This window comes from Callionymus lyra, chromosome 17, assembly GCF_982586985.1.
Source record: "Callionymus lyra chromosome 17, fCalLyr1.hap1.1, whole genome shotgun sequence".
Lineage (NCBI taxonomy): Eukaryota > Metazoa > Chordata > Actinopteri > Syngnathiformes > Callionymidae > Callionymus > Callionymus lyra.
Genome location: NC_141834.1, coordinates 3,113,175 through 3,132,121, shown reverse-complemented (window position 1 = coordinate 3,132,121; position 18,947 = coordinate 3,113,175). Strand labels below are relative to the sequence as shown.

Sequence of the window (18,947 nt, the reverse complement as noted above, 5' to 3'; positions counted from 1 at the left end):
GGCTGGCATTACCCGCCCTATCTAAGCAAGGGGGTTGCTTTCTCAGAGACAAGGCAGGGCCTTGAGGATTAACCATTAGCAACTTGAGTTAGAGGACTTGGCATAATTCATAGAACCTGAAGTTACGATTAGACAACTCAGGGGATTTTGCTTGTTTTCCTAATTTCCATGTCCCAATTATCCGGTCACTTCTACAGTGATACCAGTGGCACTGTTACATTTATAATAATAATAATAATGTCTATTTGTAAAGCGCCTTTCTAGACCAGGGTCACAAAGCGCTTTGACAGTTATGCATTCCCCCATTCACACACTGATGGGAGTAGGCTGCGATGCAGTGCGCCAGCTCTGCCATCAGGAGCAACACAGGAAGTGTCTTGTTCAGGGACACAGCGCCACCAACTCATCTGGAGCTGGGATTGAACCCGCAACCTCTCTGGCCGCAAGAAACCACTCTACCATCCGAGCTATGACGACCATTTCAATTTTTTTTTGAGGAATTACAAAAAAAGTGTTAAGGAGGTCAACGTGGTTCAAAATGTACAAATGTACTTTTAAATGTCAATTATGTCAAGCGATAATTACACAAGGGACTTTACAGACATGAATTATAGCCCATACTTTTGTACAAATGACAGAAATATTCATATTTAGTATGACATTTAAACATTTGGTAATTATGGAATGATTAGTTTTTTTGCTGCACATTGCGTTTAAGTCCCGGACATGACATGGTTAAAAAAAAAGAAAAGTTTTGGACATGTGTGTGCAAATAATCACAAATTAGCATTCAAATATTGTCTTTTTATCTGCAATAATGCACTAAAGCCACACGAGGGCAGTAAAATCATGATGGTAAATTTCGTCGGCTGTACAATCGTCGTTTCTCTAGCTGAGAGAAATCCAAGAATGTTTGGCTGAGAGGAGCTCGTCTGCTCGATCAAAAGCTGCCCCAGCTTCTTTTATAAATCACAGCTGTAAGATGTTTATATTTATAGCGGCGCACAAACTGTGCTCAATAAAACATGCACAACCTGAAGGTCTTCACCTGGACACGTTAAATATTCATGTGCAGATCAAACACATGCATCCTCGTGCCCATTACTGTCTCCCAAACCCTTGTGTGTTTGTAAGTGCTCCAGTATTGACTATGTGGCAAACAGTCTCCTGCCGTCTGCCCGCTCCCAAACAAAGTATCGATCGGTGTTCCTGGTCCACTCACGGGGTCGGACAGCAGAACCGAAGAGGCACGGCGGCCTTGTCCTGGCACCGCACTCCTTCCTGTCAGGCACCACAAGTGTACAGAGGTGTCACACTCTCCTGACAAGAGCCACACCCGCAGGACCCACACTTGAATACAAGTCAGGAGGTCAAAGAGAGGCAGAATGCTAATGGCTACAGTAGGAACTTATGTGTTCAACCCTGACAGTTGCAAGGAAGCTGATGACACTAGAAGATGTAATACAGGAAATGAAACTGACTCATATAATCTTGCTCACAGGACTCTTCGTAACCACTTTTCTAAAGGTTGTTTAGGTAGAAGTTGTTTCCAAACACTTTCAAAATGGCTGCAGGAAGAGGAACGCTCTCGTCGTCCAATATGGCGCCTCTATGCTTGTCCCATGTGATGCTAAGAACAGTTTTGTCTCTTCTTCTGGTCCATGTCTTCTCACGGTGAACTCTGCATGTTCTCCTCCTGCTTAGTGTGTTCACTCGGTCACTCCAGGTTTCCTCCTATCGTCCCGAACACACACAGGTTCTCAACTGTAGCTGCTGTTTGTCAAGTGTTTGTCTCAGAACCTCAAACACTTGAGCACTGGTGGAAACATGTTTGACCCCAGAAGAAGAGAAACTGTTGATCTGAATTAATTCCTTTGCGGCTTTTAATCTTCTTTATGTTTTTTTTCATTACATACAAAAATGTATATTTATAATTATTGATACATACATTTTGCATTAGACTGCAAAACAAATAGACTCAAGGACTCATTCATTCCTCGGGCTATTAAATTGTACAATTCTGAGTTCGGGGGCAGGAGTGTAGTGAAAGTATCATGATGTTCTGTTCTATGTTAGTCTTTGTATCGTTTGTCTTTTTAATTTTTCTTTGATCTATGTTCTTTATCTTTATCTTTATCTTTAGACTTAGATTTTATCATCTTGTTATTTCCCTTCATTTCTCTTTGTTCTTGTTCTTATTTTATTTTGATTTATTTTTTTATGAAAAATTGCTGTATTTGCTGTGGCTATTGGAAAAAAAAAACAATTTCCCGAAAGAGACCTCCTGAGGGATCAATAAAGTTCTACCTTACCTTACCTTACCTTACATTTTCTTAATGTGGATTTATATTTTCAGTGTGTTTTTGTCGACGAGGCTGATGTTGATGAAACAAGAAAGTTCATGAGTGAAACTGAAACGTTCTGTGTTCCTGTTTCTTGAACTGATCACAGAAGAGATATTATTTATCACACGAGCAAATGAACCAGCGGGTGTTTTTAAAGGTCAAGAACCGTGATGAGATGATCCTACGAAAAAACTTGAAATGTTAGAGAAGATCATGATCAAGTTTTTTCTCATCACTCTTAAGGTTCTTGTTGGATCAACGGTTCGTTCCTGTCAGTGCCATCCCTCACAAACACCTCCTCCTCCTCCTGCTCTTTGGTATTTCCCGGTGAAGCCCCTTCCCTCCCTCCTCGCAGTTCCAGCTGACTGAAGAATCCATCTGAGGAGAGAGAGAGAGAGGGATAGAGAGAGAGAGAGAGGGAGGGAGAGAGAGAGAGAAGAGAAGCTGCAGCTTCACAGTCGGAGCTTCAGTTGCTTCAGACAATCACCAGCAGGACGACAGAGAGACAGACATTGGTGAGGAAGAGAGAGAGAGAGAGAGAAAGAAAGAGAGAGAGAGGTGGGAGGTAAATATGTGACAGGATGTGGTTTCTCTGAGCACCGAGAAGAGGCAGTTTGACCCGGCGTGTTGCGGAGACTCGCGGCTGGATCTGCTGCTGCTGCTGCTGCTGGAGCTTCTCACCGCTGCCGGACCTTCACTCAGGAGCATGTGTCTCTCTGCTGGACACCCTGTGGTCGCGAACTTTTGAGTCCATTACCGCCCCAGAGAGACGAGGTAAGAGCTCCAGATGTGGGTCTCAAGTTCACTCCAGAGTAAACTCTCACTCTCTGGATCATTTCAACGTGACACGTGAGTTCCTAACCCTCAGGTGACAGGTGAAGCTCGTGCTGAGATTTACCTGATCTAACTATTAACCATCTTTCTTATTTTGTTTTTCTTTAGTCAACACCATGTTATATTAGACCGAGTATGTGGTTTACCCTTGTTTGATTGATAACTAAATGTAAAAAAAACCTACAAGACGCATTATTATTATTATTGTAAAACATGTGTATAAACGTTTTATGACATATCAAAATCACAATGTATTATTACTGTTGTTGCGTTTTATTTGACTTAAGGAAGCTCCAAAGCCTTCCACAATATCATTTTCTATGTATTTCATTTTTTCATTAAAACGCCTGACACGGTTAAAAAATTATATAAAAAAAAACTTTGGGGAAATGAATTGACTTATTGAGGCGACTGAGAGGTCAAATTACAACAATTATAATACAATAAAGTCATTTATATTTATAGAGCGCTTTTCCAGACCAAAGGTTAATCTCACAGGATCATAATGTTATTAGATGATAACCTGTTGTCTTAATTGACTTCAAATGAACAAATACATTTTTTTCCTGCATATAGCCATTAGCACAGTGGTGTCTTTGACTTAAAAATACCATCATCGCTCACTTTGGTTGTGGTCATAATGTAATGGCAGCTCAATATAAGTGTCAAAACATCTTGATTTTGTCTGAAGTTTCTAGTTTTTGAAACTTTTTCTTGAACCATGTGATGGATCTGAGGTCCTCGTGGTGATCCACGTGTGTGTGAGTGTGAGTTGAGGTGTGAGTGTGTGTGTCAGTGGAGGGGTGTGTGTGTGAGTGGTTAAACCACTCATTCACAAGAAGAAAGTGTTTTCAGGAGCCTCCGCTCTAATCTGTCTTCGCCGTGTGTTTACATGCGAGTGGAGCAAGCATGCGTGAGGAGGTCTGTGGGGGGAAAAACAAGTGGAGGGATGGAAGGAGGCGAGGAGGAGCGAGTGGAGGAGGAGGAAGAAGAAGGATGTGTGTGTCGGAGAGAGTGAGAGTCTTCAGTCGGACAGAGCTGCTGTTAATTAGTTCCAGCTGCTGAGTCGGAACGTGGAGGAGAGACTTTGCTTTACACCGTCGGTGGGTCAGGAGGACACACACACACTCACACACACACAAATAGTAACGGCATGACAACAACGATGCGTTCAGTGTCAAGAGATGAGATTTGAAATATGCTCACAAGAATGTAAGCTGCACACACTTGAACCTTGTGATGTTATTGTTGTGCACTTGCATGAGAACAGCTTCCCTTTCGACGCCAAGTAGATTGGGCACTCAGAGGGTGCAGACCCCTGCCAAGCTGCTCATGTTCACCGTGGGTAGGAACAGGATGGCGTCGTACGTCATGAAGCTACTGTACGTGTGAACAAATGATCACTTAAAAAGCAACGGCGATAAAAAAATTGGGACAACATCTTGCATTGTGTTAGCTTAGCTTCATTTTCAGCATTCGTTTTGAGTAACATGAGGAAACGACACTCAGGTTTCAGTTCTAATTGTTCATCGTGATAAAGTATGAGAAATATAAAGAGGAGAACTCACATAATCAAACCTGTCGGATGAAGTTTGGTGACAAATGTTTACATGATGGAATGTCAATCAATCGTGACCCTACAACAGTTTAGCTTGCTAAGCTAAGCTAAGCTAAGCTAAGCTAGCTAAAATGTGTTAGTTGCTTTGTTGACCCATAAACTATAATCTGAATTTACAGATTCCTTCACACTTCTGTGTCAGTTTGGACGTGACGGGGCGTCACACAGCAGTTCTAAGAATGCAGAAATAACACACAAAACTCCCACACATGTTGCGAGTAATAACAACCATGTGTGTGAAGTATGTGTGTGATTGTAAACACATGAATGCTCGTCGTCTCACGCTTGTAAATGTGGAAGTGTTTGTGGTTTCAGAATGTTTGCTTCATTATAGTGATTTACTGGTCATATGTGAAACAACTAATGTTTTGCTGACCCCAGTCATTCTCCAGGAATCTGATAAGGGAGGCCGGTCGGCGCCACCTAGCTCTTGCCGTTCACAAAAACACATCTCTCTTCTCCTGTAGGCGTCAATGCTTCTGGCATTTTCATGTGAATCAAGTCAAAAATCATGTGTGTTAAGCAGAAAAGAAGACTTTTGATTTACTGACTTGTTTTAACTAATATAACAACATTTCTAATGGTGCAGTTCCAGACTTGGCCTTTAATTATCAGAAACTTTAAAATAAAATTGTGATAATTAAAAGATCTCCTTTAGATTTTTTAGGATTTTGAAAAAATCTAATTCACAACATTTCATAAAGAAACAGGATGGTCAAACATAGCTTAATGCTAGTTAGCAACTGCCATGAAAAAAAGTCTGGACGTATTCTGGGAAAATTGTCCTTTTTTTGTTGCCGGCAGTTAGATGAGCAATCCTGCGAGATCCCGACTATGACTGAGGACGAGAGGATACGGTTCACTCCAGCAGCTTTTAAAGCTTTTTTTGACACATTTTTGCCATTTTCGGAAATTTCAATGTTTAAAATTAATTTATATCTAAATTATTTTCCTGATTTTTTTGAGCAGCTCAAAAGTTTAATAAGTCATAGTTGCGTTTGGTGATCAAATATTTTCTATTCAGGTTTTTTTAAGTTATATTTTAAGTTTTATGGACAGAGAGGTTTTTTCCTCAGTTGTCGCTTTAAAGCAAAATATTTTCTGATTTATTCAAATCAAATTCTATATTACTGAGTCAACAATTTAAATAGTCCATGAAGGCCTTGTGACAAGATGACCACGTGTATTGAGGTGAGCCTTGGTTTCATGATATGAAACCATAAGTGGTAATAAGAAGTGTCTCATGTTTGGTTCCACACACACTGCTTCAGCTCTGACCGACTTATTCCGTCACAAGCGTAATCAAGTTTGTTGTGGCCGAAGGTGTCGGAGTCGAAATTTAATTCTTGTTTCGTGAATTCATCATCTTTGTTGACAAAGCCGAGGGACGGCGGAGCGTCTGCGGCTGAGAGGGAAGATCAGGGCGACGAGCGAATAGCAGCGAGATTCTGTGACGCCTTTGGGTCTTTGTTGTGTTCGCAGTGAGTGACAGCCACACTGAACCCAATCTCCATTTGGCCACGGGGTTCGAGCTTCCAACGGTTCTCTCATCATGCTTTTTTTCTGTTTCTGGGAGAAAGTAATTGCCGGTTGTTGGTTTTATGAAACCCAGCCACGTGGAAAGTTCATAAGAACGCAGCGGAAGTGTTGATTTAAATGAGAAAGAGAAGGCGGGCCCTGAGGAGGAAGTCTTATTAGAAGGAGAATTTTGGAAACTAGCAGAAGAAGAAGAGAGACCAGGATGTTGCTTGAAACCACATAGGTCATTTGGAAGTGTTTGTCTATATTCAATAGAGCATGATGGGTAGATTTAAAGTAAAATGTTGGTCAGAAATACATTTTATATTTTGTTTGATAAATCTGCTGACAAAGCGATTGTGGCTTCATCCTGGCTGCAACAACACTGAAAAGCACACAGATGATGAGAGCCATCGCCATGGGAACTGAGCCCTCGTCTCTATTTTCTTCTCAGAGGAATAATAGATATCAATCTCCTGAGCCGTCTCCTCTCCTTCTACTTCCAGTTTAATTTCTCCTCCACGAGCAGGACCTGCTCCTTACATCCCAGAACTGTTGTCCGTCATCCATCCGTGCTCTTAAAGGAAAAGCCGGAGAATCTTTGCCGTCGTCTTTTAAGTTGGAAGACGTGTCTGCTTTCTGTGAACCCACCGCGGGCGAGTCTTCTCTTATTAACGCCACTGAAGTCCCTCAGACGCTCGATACCGCCTCAATTTTCTGGACTGCAGAGAATGAATCTCATGGGAATATTAAGAGCTTCTGTGAACGGGAGTCTGTGGGCCGCTTTCCATTTCACCTGGAGGATCTGCGGTAATGCGCTCGCTACAGGTTTGCAGGGCAGCGCCGCGGGTTGGAATAAGTTAGCGCTTTGAAACACTGTCTTGCTGCTGGCAGGCGCGGGAAAGTAATCTCTGCTGCCGCAATCACAATGATTTGCTTTCAGCGAGGGAAAATGTAATTGTGCTGCTCAGACCACGAGCAGAACATGACAGCCGCAGTCATTGTGTCATTATTGTAAATCAATGTCAAGCAGAAAACTTAAATTTACTATCCTAAATTCTACACAATTTACAGGTTTGATGGGGGCTGGAGTCAATTCTGTGTTGACATTTCATGGAATAGTGGCATTTTTTGAAGAAGAAAAAAGACAGCTATGTTTATTTAAAACGGCAACTAATGTGAAACCCAAAATCTCTTGACTCACATGTTTCAAATGTTAAAGTCTTCCTCTTCAAGATGCAGTAAGTCACTCATCATGACTATGTTTTGAACTTGTTACCTTATACAGTTCTCCCCCATCTTAAATTTCAGCAAACGAGAGGTTACGAGAGCAGAGTCCATTATGATGTAATAATGGCTTCGCTCCTTTATCCAACTGTAATCACGCCCGCCTCATACAGTATATACAACGAGACCCATGGAGGTGAACACTTCTGGGATTGATGACGTGGCCTGACACATCTCGATGCTTGACTAATCACAGCAGAGTGGATGTGGTTATGGTAAACAAGATTTTAACACAGAAAAACCAAGTGTTTTTACTGGGTGGGGCTTATTTTCCCAAAGTAAATATTTGAATTAAAAGACAAACACATACTGATGAGTACAATAAAAGTCCAAGATCTATTTAAAAGACACTTAAATCATCACACAGTTGCCCTATAACTGATTTATTTGAAATTCTGATGATAAGTTTATACAGTAAATTAATTTTCCTCAATATTTCCTGCAACTTACTTTATTTTTTCCCAATGAGCAATGAACTTTCTTTATTTTTTCTTAAGGTTTCAGTCGTGCTGACATCTTCTTCTATTGTCCACTAGGATTATAGCAAAGGTGCGGAGTTTTGGTTCATTTTAAGCCACATTTATTCATCTTGAGTTTGAAAAACCAACCATAGTAAAGTAGGAAGTGAGTGGTGTTGCATTCATGACTCAACCCTTACAACACAGAAGTATTCTGGTGCAAATTTGGATCATTCTCTTGCTATCCTACAATGAAGTCACAACTGGACACAGAAGGTAACTAAAACAGCAGAAATAAGTCACACCTGATGAGTGTGTGTGTGCTGAGAACCCACGGAGGCATCAGCAGTTTAAAGCTAAAATAACAACCCTGGCGGAAAAACATTAGCAATCAGTGATTTAAGCCAAAGAGCGATATCACTAGCTTAAATGCTAACAGTGTGCTAATGTGTGTTGTAGGCTTCAAACCCTCAAAGTTTGTCTCACTTTGACTCAACAAACTTCTAAAAAGAAAACAAAGCGACTAGCACGCGGTGCACATCGAGGTCGACATAAGCCGAAGCTCGCCAATTACTTTAATCCAATTTGGGAGCTCTGCAGAGAGATGGTCTGCTCCCAGATCAGATAGCAAACATAAGTTGATTAAAATACGTGTTTGCCGACAGCGAGTGAATGAAAGAGAAAACAGACTGATGGATTTAGAAACGCAGCGACAGCCACTGAGACCCTGGTGGGTTTGTGAGGCTTTCAGGGTCTTCTCGGCCCAGGTAAACGTCCAGTCGATAACAATAATCACTGTCCCTGGTGAGTCCACAGCCTCCGAGCATCTGACGTGTCTCGATATTAATATCTCAAGCTGATGATCTCATTCCTTTTCTCTTTCACGTACACCGCCTCTTTGTGACTTCTGGCGTTGAACAAAAGAAGCAATCTTCTATTAGGCTCCTGGATACAGATTTGAACCATTGCACGTCCAACTTTAGTCAAGATAAGATGGGTGAAATTTGAGTTGTTCACAATTGAAACTTTAATACAAAAATGGAAAAAATGGATACATATACATAGAGTGCACATAAAAATAAACATACAGTATAATAATAAACAATTAAAGTATTGCTCAATATATTAAGTGCAAGACAATACAACGTATTAAAACAATAAAGTAGTAGTAAAGTATTAAAACATAAAAAAGTTACATAGTATAAGTAAGTAAGTAAGTAAGTAATATATATTTATATAGCGCTTTTCGAGACCAGGGTCACAAAGCGCTTTAACAATCAAAACAATACTCAAAACAGTACATACTTCAAAGATCAAGACAACACCGAGAACAACACAGGAGTTCGAGAAATTCAAGGAAAAGCCTGCACAAATAGAAACGTCTTAAGATGTTTCTTAAAGGAGTCAGTAGACTCCATCAAGCGCAAAGAGAGAGGAAGATTGTTCCAAAGCTTAGGAGCAACAGCCTGAAAAGATTTCTCTCCTCTGGTCCTGAGCCGTGTGCGTGGAACCATAAGTAGATTCTGATCCACAGACCTCAGAGACCGAGCTGGGGTGTAAGGCTGGATCAGATCAGTGATGTAAGGAGGAGCCTGACCATGAATAGCTCTGAAAGTAAGAACCAGAATTTTAAAGTTGATCCTTAAAAGAAACTGGAAGCCAGTGAAGAGTTTTAAGGACCGGAGAAATGTGAGTTCTTCTACTAGAGCGGGTCAGAATTCTCGCTGCAGAGTTCTGAATCAACTGCAGGCGAGACAGCTCCTTCTTGTTAAGACATGAAAACAAACTGTTACAATAGTCCAGACGAGAAGAAACAAACGCATGGATTACAAGCTCCAGATCATGTTGTGACAGCATTTTCCTAAGTTTAGAGATTTTTCTCAGTTGAAGGAAACAGTTTCTGGTCAGTTTTCTACAGTGTTGAACAAGAGACATGTCTTTATCAAATACAACACCCAGGTTTCTCAGGCTCAGTTTGACAGACTGACCTAAGTCACCCAAGTACTGACTCAACCCTGGAATCGTATCATCAGGAGCAATCACCAGAGTTTCAGTTTTGTCCACATTAAGCTGTAAAGTGTTTTCACTCAGCCATTGTTTGATTTCTAGCAAACAATTGACTAAGCTGTTCAGCCTTTGGGGCTCAGTTGGGTCAAAAGAGCAGTAGAGCTGGATGTCATCAGCAAAAATGTGATAAGAAACATCTGGAAATCTCTGAATGATTTTACCTAGGGGAATCAAGTACAGCAAAAACAATAAAGGACCCAGAACAGAACCTTGAGGGACTCCACACAACAGATCTGCCGATTCAGACCTCATTTGATTGGCAGATACACTAAAACTGCGCCCAGAAAGGTAAGATGAGAACCATTCTAACACAGACCCAGACAGTCCCACTTCATCCCTTAGTCTTCTCAGCAGGATCTGGTGATCAACTGTGTCAAAGGCTGACGACAGATCCAAGAGAACCAGAACAGTGAATTTACCAGAGTCAGCCGACATCATGATGTCACTGGACACTTTCAGTAAAGCTGTCTCCGTAGAGTGATGTTTACGGAAGCCAGACTGAAACTTCTCATGGATGTCGCTCTGATCCAAGAACAAAGACAGCTGCTCGGACACCACCTTCTCCAAGATCTTGGACAAGAAAGGGAGCTTAGAAATAGGCCTGAAATTACTGAGGTCAGTTGGGTCTATAATAAACACTAATACAACTTTGCATTTATACACTGACAGCAGTTGACCGGTGCTGTGTCCCAAATCGCGTACTTCTCTAAGTGCACTGCTTTACAGTACAGATTGGTACACTTCATTGCACAGTCTGCATTTAGACAGGGTACTACTGTATTAAAACAAACAATGCTGCTACAACCATACAGGAAATGACTCAACAGCTTTTTTTCCGGCTGATTGCAACGAATCGAAGTTATTCAGTTTTGTTTCATTGTGTTATTATTGTTTTCGAGACATTTACGCCGGTACCTGCTCCGAAGACGCGTCTTCAGGAACATATCTTCCGTTAAGCGTCATCTACGTCACTAAGATGGCGGCCGTTGAGGGTGGAAAGTGTCCATCGATCCACACTCAATTTTCTGGCTGTTTAATATTTTAGCACACTGCTCAGTGTAAACGCACTTTTGTACTCAAAATATAAAAAGTGTAAGTGCAGAAGTCAGCGATTTGGGACAAGAGAGGAGAGGGGAAGTTACTGTTAGGGAAGACAGCTCCTGTGTCAGACTTTCTTGGCTAGCTAGCTGTTGACATGATGAACCGAAGAGGGTCACAAGTCTTCTTACTTTCAGATCTATTCATGGTCAAGCTCCTCCTTACATCAGTGATCTGATCCAGCCTTACACCCAGCTCGGGCTGTGAGGTCTATGGATCAGAATCTACTGATGGTTCCTCGCACACGGTTCAGGACCAGAGGAGAGAAATCCTTCCAGCCTGTTGCTCCTAAGCTTTGGAACAATCTTCCTCTCTCTTTGTGTTTGATGGATCTACTGACTCCTTCAAGAAACATCTTAAAACCTATTTATTTGTGCAGGCTTTTCCTTGATTTTCTATGACTCCTGTGTGTGTCTTTATCGTTTAAGTATATATTTTAACTGTGTATTTTTTATTGTTAAAGCGCTTTGTGACCCTGGTCTAGGAATGACGAAAAAAAGCTTATTCTGGACCAGATCAAAGACAGAACTCCAGAGGTTGATTTTGTGGCTCATTAAACCACAGAAATGGAAAAATAACTTTTAAACGGTTGAACAAACCCAGGGAAACGAGCAAATGTGCGAGTGTTGGGGGGACTCCTGAAGGGTGGCAGTCGTCTGCAGCCTTCGCTAAACATTCCTGCAGAGGTGAAGAATCGGAGGAAACACTGACAAGGATCAAGTCATGGAGCGAGTTTAGGCTTTAATGGGCAGGAGAAGAAGCCAGAACACTGCGTCCTAATTAAAGGCTCCTGACATGAATCCTGGTTTGATCTCACCGACGCCGCTATCAAAGAGTCGTAGCGTGGAGAAGATCTACGGCAGGAATGAGAGAGTCGAGGGGCTCTTGTTACTGCCTGGGCGGGTGGCAGCAGGAGGAACGTGGAGGACTTCCTGGGATCTGTGAGCCGAGATGGTCAACTTGATGCTGGTTAGCAACAGCCATGAATTAACGTTTGGATGTATCCTGGGAAATTGACCATTTGTTTTGATTTTACTGAATCATATCAACCTCAGTTTTCCTGAAGTGCATTTGGTGTTTCAGCTAAATGGAGGGTAAACAAGTGCAAGCTTTTAGGAATAAAAAAACGTCCTTATCAAATAAAAGCAACATTAGCTTCAGACAAATGGCATCCGGATCGTTGCTAAATCAGCTACGAAGAAATCAATGAATTCGCTTTCATGACAACCTCGGCTTCCTGCTCATCAACTCAACTTTGAAAACAAAAGATTCTTTACCAGACACAAGAGTGAGACAGGGATCAATACAAATAGACATTATTTATTATTATCTTTTCGACAACACAGCTGTGGTGTGACGCACCAGCTTAACATTCGTTGTCCCTTCTCCACATGTTCACGTCTCAAAGAAACAAAATGATAAAAATGCTGAAAAGCCAAGGTTCTGACCCTGGTGGAGCATAGGAACACAAATAGATTCACTTCAAATCTTAAAAATGCAGTAAATGACTAATACAATTCCAAAAATGTCATAAAAGCGATAAAGGGAAATAAATGCATGCACAAGAAAGAAACTGGCCTGATTTAGAATACATAAAGACAGAGAAAAATCCCCATGTAAAATTGAAACATTAATAAATACAATTTCAGTTGTTGACTGAATGTTCCATCAGGGTTTCACTCATGAGCACACATGTGGTTGAAGCATGACTAAAGATTCAAGCTCTCAGGTCAGAGCAGGTCTGAACATCTCGAGAGAGAGAGGGAGAAAGTTGAACGGAAGAAGGGATGCAGCCGGAGGAGAGACGGAGCCGGCAGCCAGAGGTTCATTACAGGAAGGTTCCCGGCGGCGGACATGAATATCTCAGTCGGGTTTATGAATCTGACGACACAATGGTATCTGGACCGCAGGCCGACGTGAGATTAGCAGCAGAGCGCAGCCACAAAAGACACAACCGAGAGAACATGACGCGCGTGACGGACAGATAGAGACGTATTCATGCCCGCCGAACAAATCGTTCTCAAATAAGATTATGACCACCATCTGAACAGGAGACGTGTTTGAATAGAGTTTCATCCGTCACGGTGTTACATTCTCAGTCAAACTACATACCATCCTTCTCCTTCTGTAGACTCACAGAGGGAAGGCTTTGGAGTCTGTAGTTACACCATTTAATTAACATTTACTTCTCAAGCTCTGTTTATATATTATTTATATAATAAAAATATTTAGTGTCAAGAAATGAATTTACGGAAATTACTAACTTACTAACTATGTTCTTTATCTTTATCTTTAGACTTAGATTGTATCATCTTGTTCTTTCTCTTTATTTCTCTTTGTTCTTGTTCTTATTTTATTTTGATTTATTTTTTATGAAAAATTGCTGTATTTGCTGTGGCTAGTTGGAAAAAAATATTTTTTTAAACTTTAAAACAATAAAGCTCTACCTAACCTAACCTAACCTAACTATGCTTGATTAGAAAAACACATGTTCAGCAAATAATAAATACTATGACACTAATAATATCCCTAAAAGATTTATTTTTCCGAGAAATTTGGCAACATTTTAAAAGCCTTTTTACTTCATCCATCACACAGAAGTAGCTGCAAACATTATTCTGCACTATGGTAAATTTAGATTATTCAGTTGATGTCTTTTTCTTTATCTCATTTGTGTTTTTTAATTTTTAAATACTTTTAAATCCTTTCCACCACCCCTACTGTTCCCTCTCAGGACAACCTCCACCCTCAACCCTTTCCTCCAACCGGGTCGCCCCATTTCCTCCTTGATTGAGTCTCACCTTCGGCATTCTTGCCGTTCACCTCATTAACAACCCCCTCCCCCGACTTCCTGCCTGTCCTCCCACCTCTTCCTGTCCTTCCGTCTCCGATGCGCCGGTCAAGGCCTCGCTGTAATCAGACTGAAATAATAGAAAGGATTCGCTCGTGCATACATCGATTCACCCTCGTCTCACTTCAACGCACCACCTGCAAGACGTCTCCTCCCTCTGTGTTTTAGGTGGTTCCCATGGCGACGGTGGAGGCGGGAGCGGCATGCAAAATTATTTAGTGTCAACTTGTTTACTCGATAACCCGGCGTGTTATTAAGTCTGATATTAAAGTCGTGAATATTAAGCGCTCCAAGGAAAACTGTGCCCAAGCTTTTCTCACTCTGTAGAGAAACATGAAAAACCTGTGTCACTTCCTGTTTGCAGGTCACCGGACGAGTCAGACTCTGAAACGAAATGGGTTGCGGGCTGAGAAAAACTAAGCCGAATTCGGAGGAGAGCCCCGGGAAGATCTATTCCACCTTGAAGAGGCCACAAGTGGAGACCAAAGTGGGAGTGGCTTACACGTACCGCTTCCTGGACTTCCTGATCGGCAAAGATGGTAGGAAGACGCTCTTATACCATTTGACCGCGGCCGGCCGAGTGTGTTTGGATGGTTGAGCTTGGAAGGTCGTGAGTCAGTGATTCTGCTAGAGTCTGAAAGCTACACTGATACAGAGCAAAGATAAAATGAATATAAGTTTGTTTGATTTTTACAAATATTTTGGTATCAATTCTATAAAATATTGGATGTAAAATCTAATGTTCCAAATATATTTACATAAATGAATGTAAATATGCAATTTTTTTTCAATGATACAAAGACATACTGTTAGAACTAATTCGAGAATGTTCTATAACATAAATATTGAATATTTAAATATAAATATTTCTCTGACAAAAATAACACGTTATAGATGTAAACTTTCATTTTAACACATATTTTTCATCCTATTTTTATTCTAATTCTACCCAGCAAATATTATTTCAACAAACTGTGGATTTTTTAAATACATTTTGCTTTAATTAAATCAATTTGTTTCAACCCCTGTGTTATCTCAGGGTCAAGGTGACCCGAAGGCCCGTAAACGAATGTGTTTGTGGTATCCCTTGTGTTGTCTGTGGGTCAAGATCACCTTGACCCTGAGATATACAAGGGTTGATAAATTCATGTTACACTTAGTTTCTATGACCACATTTGGAGCTTGTGTTAGTTTTATTCGGTTCTAGCTCGTCTACTAGAACCGAATGTCTGTTCAACATTAAAGTGATTATCACGTGTGAGCCTAAAACATCTACATGACGTTACGTCTGCTTCTTTATCGATCTCACCCTCGCTGCCTTCGGTTGTAAAGACCTAAATTATGACCTTCTCTGCAGCTCGGATCACACGGGCGGCTCAAGGACTTTGACATTTTCGCTTCGTGGTACCTCTGAAATATGGCGCCGAGACGCCTCGCAGCTTTCTGCAAATAATGAATAGTTTTGAGCGCGGCTTAATATTTCATCGGTGATGAATCTGCCCACTCCAGTCTCGCTCCAGCTCCGAGATCATTACACATTCTGATGAAAATCTATCACTCACTTGTTCAAGAACTAAGAACATACATAATTATCATCAAGAATGTCGTCCTGATGGAGTTCCAATTAACATTCACGCCGCGTTGGCTGTTGTGATTTAGCTCCTGACAGTTCTTCCGTCAAGCCAGGATAGTCCAGACTCTTCCAGATTTTCTGCAGAAGGTTTAGCATGGATGGAGTGAAGTATTTATTTCCTGTTTTCTCTCAAACGTTTTCGTTGCTTCTTCATGTTCATCTTAGATTCTTGTTTACAAGTGATGAGTGTGAGATTAATGCGTGCATCATAGGGACTGTTGAGCTGAGCCAAAAGACAGAACCCTGGAGCTTGATATTTTAACCAGGAAAGAAGCTGTTGAAAGGCCACTTTTTTTTTTTAATGATTAGTTGATTTTCTTTTGAAATGTTGACGACTCTAACTCAGACTTCAACTTAATTGATTTTGTTTCTGCTTTGAGGCAACAAGGAAGGAAGTCTGAGGCTGACCCTAAACTCAATAAATATTGTTTTCCTGTCCAGAGTGACTGCACACGTCAACAATTCACTCACCCCCCCCCCATCCTTGACATTTTTGGTCGTTTCACTTTGAGTTTTTATTAATAAATATAAAATAATATATATTCTTTACAATAAACATGAAAATATTCATGCAATTTTTCTGTTGCAAATTAATCTGGCAAGATCCCTGCGATGACTGAGGATGAGAGGATACAGTCCGGCAGCTTTTAAAGCCGATTTTGGACATATTTTGGTTTCAAAAAAGCTTCGTTAAGAGTCTGATAATACTGCAACACAAGAGTCAAGTACTCGGCAATACTACAACAATACAATTTATCATGTTTTATTGTATCATGGCCCCTGCATCGTGATACGCATCATACCGCCAAATCCTTGCCAATAGAAAGTCCTACATTACAGCCTCGGAAGGGATGGTTGTAAAAGTACCCTTCCATCACCAGTACCAAAGTACCAAGTACCGAACAAAATCTGGGGTTAATGAAGCGAGAACCTCTTCATGGATGGGTGTGTTCTACTATGACTAGTTTTTTATTTCATGACTTATTTCCTGCCTGAAAGTACATACAAACACCTGCGCTACAACATGACACAGATAAAATAGAAGCTCATCCTTTTTAAGCAGTGCGGGTTTCTCTTTTTATGTGACTTGTCAAATTGATTGATTGCATTTAATCTATTTTACAAATGGCAAAAATAACTCCAGGCTTGCTTTTGGTGTGAGTTTGGGGCTGAGACTCACATGCACAGACATACACTCATTTGAAGTGCTTACCAGTTAGACGCGGATGTTGCTTCCTGAGATTTGCTGACAGTTTGTTTTGTTTCCATCCACTATTGATGTGCCTGACTTTGAGAGGTTCTTCATATTTTTGATGTGCTTCAGACAGTGGAAAAGATACCTGCTGACTTCCTCTGCAGCTTCTACTTCCTGTTTACCAACTCGTTTCCCTCTTGAGCAGGAGAACATGTCACTAATAAAATGTTGCCAATGGAGTCGAAGGAGTCAAAGGATGGACTCCGTGATGTTGGAGTTTTGAAATTCAATTAGATTTTATGAGTTGATTAATAAGGTTTAAATTATTTATTTAAAAGAGTGATGTAAGATGATCAAATAGTAATCATAAGTTAATGTTGATTTTTGAAGCAGGAATGATGAGAAATCTCGTCAATAAAATGAGATTTTACTGCCTACATTTACATGGGGTTCTCTATGTGTGCGTCTATACATAGCCAACGCTCTGTATCTTCTCATGACAGTTATAGCGGCGGTGGGCGGGAGGACAGGGGAGGAGACGGAGGAGGAGACGGGGGAGCGGCCGGGCAGGATGTAGGGAGACTTAGAGCTCGGCTTGTTCATCGTGACAGTTGATTAGTCTCCATTAGTTTGTCAGGCCACTGCAATGGATGGATGAGGGTAGAGGGCTTCTCCCTCCACAGATATCTGTGGCGACGTCGGGGCGGGGCCGGGGAGTGTCTCGCTGTAGCTTATTGAGAGGTCGTGACAAAGAAACACACATCTGAGGATGATACACTTGCGTGAGGAACGAGCTGAGCCAGAACACTGGGGCAGTTGCTGAGTTTTCTCCGCAGGCATTTGGATCAGTTGCATTTGAACTTGCTGTGCTATTTACACACTGGTGTTTTTTTCCACTAATCAGAGTGGGTCAATCTGCTAGAGGGTCTAAAGTAAGTGGAGAGTGAAGGTGGTTGATTTTACAGTCATTTTCATTCTCCTTAGTGAATCTTCTCTCTCCATACGTCACGATAACGAAATATGTTGGTATATTTGTACTATTTTATTCTACCAAAAATGTCCAAAAAGCAGTTTTATTGTTTTATGATTATTTAAATTGAAATCCTTTACTTTGATAGCTATAAAATAATATAAAATATGAAATATTATAGTAATATAATACTGTATATTAGTAGTGTATGGTAGTATATACTGTATATAGTGATATAGTATGATAAAGTATAATAATATAGTAATATAATATAATAAGGTATAATAAAGTATATTAATATAGTAATGTATAGAATGTTTTTTGTTTGTGCCATATAATGGGCAAAAAAAAAAAAAAGACTCAAATGACCTATTTTTGTCTAATTTTTATTTGTATTTAAGTGAAGAAAGTTTGTTTGAGTAACTTTTCTTTTGATTAAAAATATGTTTTTATTTGTTGAAGCAACTTTTCTTTTATTTAAAATGTATTTTTGGATTCAAGAAACTTTTCTTTCTATTTTAAAATATGTTTTTGGATTAAAGCTTTTTATCAATTATCATTAAATAATAAGGAATCACATCTACCTCCATAAGAATCCTGACTTTGATTATTTATGGTGCCGAGATGTTAAGTTAATATTTTTTTTAATAAGTGTTTGTTACTTAAAATGTTGATAGATCGTGAGTAGATCTCGTTCGCTGTCGTACAGGGGAGGAGGCCTCAGGTCAGACCCAGGACAACTTGGAGAGACAATACCTCTTAGATCAGAGACTGTACTTGTGATCCCGTGTCAGATGTGAGGTCAGGAGTGATTGGCAGGTGTGCAAGAGCAGGTAATGCTCGTCTCTGCTGGCAAATGATTAAATATTAAAGTGAGTGCAGGTACTTACGGTCCTGGGTCAATACAACCTCTTATTTCCCGACCGTCTGCTTGTGGGTGAAAGCAGGATGCATGATGGGCACCCAGATATCTGGACCTCCCACATAGACATAAATCCTGATGGGGAAGAAACTCAAGTAGTTCTGGAAAATTCTTATCATCGTCTTTAATGGAAGATAACGTTCGCTTTGAC

At 40.6% G+C, this 18,947-nt stretch overlaps 1 protein-coding gene across 1 annotated transcript in view; it reads left to right on the top strand.

Annotated features, from left to right (window-relative positions):
• The first annotated feature begins 2,827 nt into the window (after positions 1-2,827).
• rftn1b (raftlin, lipid raft linker 1b) overlaps positions 2,828-18,947 on the top strand; it is a 77,395-nt gene continuing 61,275 nt past the window's right edge. Inside the window, exons 1-2 of the mRNA XM_087813201.1 lie at positions 2,828-3,119; positions 14,441-14,615. Coding sequence (XP_087669327.1) covers positions 14,471-14,615 — 145 coding nt within the window. The 5' untranslated portion in view covers positions 2,828-3,119; positions 14,441-14,470. The remainder of the gene's footprint in view (positions 3,120-14,440; positions 14,616-18,947) is intronic.